The 4,514-nt window shown below is 42.1% G+C and overlaps 1 protein-coding gene across 1 annotated transcript in view; it reads right to left on the minus strand.

Annotated features, from left to right (window-relative positions):
* The window catches only part of LOC106528705 (tenascin-X), a gene marked incomplete in the record, with an annotated part of 32,547 nt that overhangs the window by 16,947 nt on the left and 11,086 nt on the right, over positions 1-4,514 (minus strand). The window contains 1 exon segment of the mRNA XM_014023945.1: positions 2,347-4,272. Coding sequence (XP_013879399.1) covers positions 2,347-4,272 — 1,926 coding nt within the window.

The following is a 4,514-nucleotide window of genomic DNA, read 5'->3' on the forward strand; positions in this document are numbered from 1 at the left end:
TTTTTTTAGGTGAGGTGAAATAAAAATTATAAATTTGACATTTTAAAAAGTCTGGAGAGAAAATTGTGAATGATTAATGTCTTCAATCACGAAAAACTAACATTCGCTTCAATTTAAGATTAAAAACCTCCTGAAACTTTAGTTTAAAATGACAGGCGAGTCAACCCTGTCTCATCTGTCGTAAAAAAAATATATCAGATTTTTATAAAACTCTCAAAAACTAATTGTTGGACAACTGTTTAATGTTTAACTGATATTAGCACAAAAAATGGCTAAAACAGTCATTTTTACAGATACTGAGCTATAATTTGGTGATTGCTGCAGAGTCATCTTCAACAACTACTCCGAGTGCTTTAAGAAAAAGGGCACACCRTTTTTTAATCCATCTTTATTGAAAATTGGACCAAGTTGAACTAAATCCTTGTTTAATTTTACCGACAACTCCAACTAAAGCCCCACCAGTGGCTCAGAGCGATCCGGCCTCTTGTACAACTTTCACTCATTCTCAGAGCCCGGAGGAGCCACGCAGATGATGTTTAACCACACATGATGACGGCGAACTGCGATAATAATTCACAGACTTGTTTTACTGCAAAAAAAGTCTTGTAAAATTAGAGCTGAAGAATCCACCACTCACTGGGAGCCTGATGTAATGCTCCTTGTGGCAATTAACAAAATCCAGCATGCGAGTCACACAAGTGCTGCAAGGAAGTCTACGAGTACTTTCTCAGAAAGAAGTCACTGTTTTTTTTATTATTTTCCAGTTTAATAGTTATTATTAAACATCCGTTATTAAAATGAACAGCACTTAGCCTGTCATGCCTTTTCATCCTCATCTGTCAGCATTTGCAATTAACTCACCTGCTTCCACTTAATAAAGGGTCTTCGTGAGGACAATGCCATAAAGAAGTCTTTATTTTAATAACTTGGAGAATATCTCCAGTTTGTAGCATCAAGAGCCCACATGTAACAAAAGTACAAAAGTACACTGAGCTAATTGCTGAACATATTTGTACCACTACTATTATTTTCATTTTGAAAGTWTTCTTAAATTTGTGAATTAGTGTCGGATTTTGAAGAGTGGAAAGAAGCAGAGGAGGACACTTTTGAGTCTTTTTGAAACTTTTGGCTTGTTTTTCACTTGTCAGCAGCAACTTCTCAGTAACAGRAACTCTGCTCAGGCATTTTTGCACAAATTCCAAATAAGCATGTGCATGAAAACAAGTTTCTGCTCCCCACTGTGCTCCGATTACTAGACATCCATCCAAAAAGTACAGTAAGTGGTTGGCCACAATTGAGGGAACACTTAACACTCAGGAACACTTTTCTGTCCTGTGTCAGCCTTGTGCAGCACAAAAAGCCATTTAGCAGAAAAACACAAGTTTTTTTTATTTTTTATTTAAATTTTTTTTATGAGGAGCAGGTTTTGGCCCACTCCACAGTTAATGAAACGGTTCCGTCACTGGAATGATTGCAGCTTGAAGCAGCTCCAAACAGACGAGCTAATGCGCTAACACACCCTGACAACAACACAAAGCAACAGCAAGAAAACACAACTAAAAGGGAAGACGTTTATCCCCAAGAAATGATGTTGAAAGATGATGTTTCTGCACTTGTTTTGGAACTAGATAAATAAAGGCCTGGTATTCCTTGAAGGTGTGCATATCGCCCACCACCTTTCATTCAAGAGTTTTAAATGAAGATCACGTCAYTCTGAGAAAATAGGTGTTTTAGTCACACCTTGTAAATTGCGTTAAGCAGTCTTAGGCTAGTGCAAGAAAACACATGCAGAGTAAGTGCTGAGAATCACTCACAGCTACCACAGCAAATTTCACCTCAACATCTGTAAAACTGTGTTGTAGCCATTGCTGTGTTGACATAGGCCAATTGAATTGGACATAATGGTAACATACAGCATGATTGACAACATTTCTGCCAAAGTTGAGTGAAATGAGTGCATTTGAAGTATGTTTTGGCACTCATTTTACGTTTACTACATTTACTGCAAAACTAATTTTGTGCAAGGCATGCAATTAATGGGTTTCAAGAATAAGCACCAATTTTCATGACTTCACTGAAAGCTGCTTAAGGACTGGGTGAGCTAAACTTTGTTAATAATGTCATCTTTTAAAATACAGTATTTTAKCTTCTGTCATTGCATAAAAAACAGGTTTTAACAAACATCTTTCCTACCATTACTGGACCAAAGGTCTACGATGTGCTGCAACCTATCCATTCTGTCAAACATGCAATTACAACCAGTAAAAGCAAGACTAGCTTTTTTTTCCATTACAGGCTACCTCCAAGTATTATAGTGTATATGTATTGTGTATTGTGGTGACTCACCAATATTACATTTAGGTCCRGTTTTGCCCTCTTGACATTGGTTGCAGTCCGGTCCAGTAAATCCAGGCCGACAMACACATCTCCCTTTGAAGCATCGTCCTTTGTTGTTGCAGTTGTTGGGACAGCCCTTGGCAGAACAGTCTGGTCCTGCGAAGCCAACATTGCAAACACACTTCCCATTCATGCACCTTCCACGATTATTGCAGTTGTTGGGGCAAGCCTTTTCAGAACAGTCAGTGCTCGTAAATCCATCATGACAAACACATTGTCCATTGATACAGCGCCCCCTGTTGTTGCAGTCCCCAGGACAGGMGATCTCTGAGCAGTCGTCTCCGGTGAAACCACTGTCACAGACACATTTGCCATCAACACACCTACCGCGGTTGTTGCAGCTGTTGGGGCAAGCCTTTGCAGAGCAGTCCGCTCCAGTAAATCCATCATCACAAACACATTGTCCACTAATACAGCGCCCCCTGTTGTTGCAGTTACCAGGACAGGCAATCTCAGAGCAGTCAGTACCAGTAAAGCCACTGTTGCAGACACACTCTCCATCAACACACCTCCCAACTTGGTTACAACTGTTACGGCATGCTTTTTCCAGGCAATCTGTGCCAGTGAATCCAACATTGCAAACACATTGCCCACTGATGCAGCGCCCCCTGTTGTTGCAATTCCCAGGGCAGGCAATCTCAGAGCAGTCTTCACTGGTGAAGCCATTGTTGCAGACACATTCACCATCAACACACCTTCCGCGATTATTGCAGTTGTTGGGGCAAGCCTGTTCAGAGCAGTCTGCACCAGTAAACCCATCATTACAAACACATTGACCATTAATGCAATTTCCCTTGTTGTTGCAATTCCCAGGGCAGGCTATCTCGGAGCAGTCTTCGCTGGTGAAGCCATTGTTGCAGACACATTCACCATCAACACACCTTCCACGATTATTGCAGTTGTTGGGGCAAGCCTGTTCAGAGCAGTCTGCTCCAGTAAAACCAGCATTACAAACACATTGTCCACTGATGCAGCGCCCCCTGTTGTTGCAGTTTTCTGGACAGGCTATTTCAGAGCAGTCTTTGCTGGTGAAACCACTGTCGCAGACACATTCACCATCAACACACRTACCACGATTGTTGCAGTTGTTGGGGCAAGACTTTTCAGAGCAGTCTGCACCAGTAAACCCATCATTACAAACACACTGTCCATTGATGCAATTTCCCTTGTTGTTGCAGTTACCAGGACAGGCAATCTCTGAGCAGTCTACATTGGTAAAACCATTGTCACAAACACATTTACCATTAATACACCTCCCACGGTTGCTGCAGTTGTTGGGACAAGACATTTTAGAGCAGTCTGCTCCAGTAAATCCATCATTACAAACACACTGTCCATTGATGCAGTTTCCCTTGTTGTTGCAGTTTCTCGGACAGGCTTTCTCAGAGCAATCTGCATTGGTAAAACCACTTTTGCAGATACATTTACCATTAACACACCTCCCACGATTGTTGCAGTTGTTGGGACAGGCCCTTTTAGTGCAGTCTGAACCTGTGAATCCAGGATTACACACACACTGTCCATTCACACAGCGCCCCCTCCTGTTGCAGTTACCAGGGCAGGATTCTTCTGAGCAACTTGGACCTGTGAAGCCACTGTCACACACACATTTGCCATTCACACACCTGCCCTGGCTGTTGCAGTTATCTGGGCAGACTCTCTGGGAGCAGTCAAGACCAGAGAAGCCAGGGTCGCATGCRCACTCTCCGTTCTCACACCTCCCGTTGTTGTTGCAGTTGCCAGGACAGTTGGACTGGCTGCAGTCTGGCCCACTGTAACCAGCAAAGCAGACACACTTGCCGTCCACGCAGCGACCCTGATCGTTGCACTCATTGGGACAGTCCTCGTTCTTCGGTTTTATCGAACAGCCTGCACCTGCAATCGAGGGAAACATTCAAAGGTTTTCTGTTATCTTGGTGGAACAATGGGTCAAACTCAGCATAATAATGGAAACATTTCAATTGATTGTAATTATTTGTTGAAAAGAAAAAAAAATTGCATTTGTAGGAGGGATCTTAAGGTGAATTAAGCTTTTCCCACATGTCTCATACACAAGGTTATGAGGAAACTTTTACCAAGGTATTTCTCATTACTTGTTAATATCTTGACTGTGCGAA

Source organism: Austrofundulus limnaeus, unplaced genomic scaffold (assembly GCF_001266775.1).
Source record: "Austrofundulus limnaeus strain Quisiro unplaced genomic scaffold, Austrofundulus_limnaeus-1.0 Scaffold397, whole genome shotgun sequence".
NCBI lineage: Eukaryota > Metazoa > Chordata > Actinopteri > Cyprinodontiformes > Rivulidae > Austrofundulus > Austrofundulus limnaeus.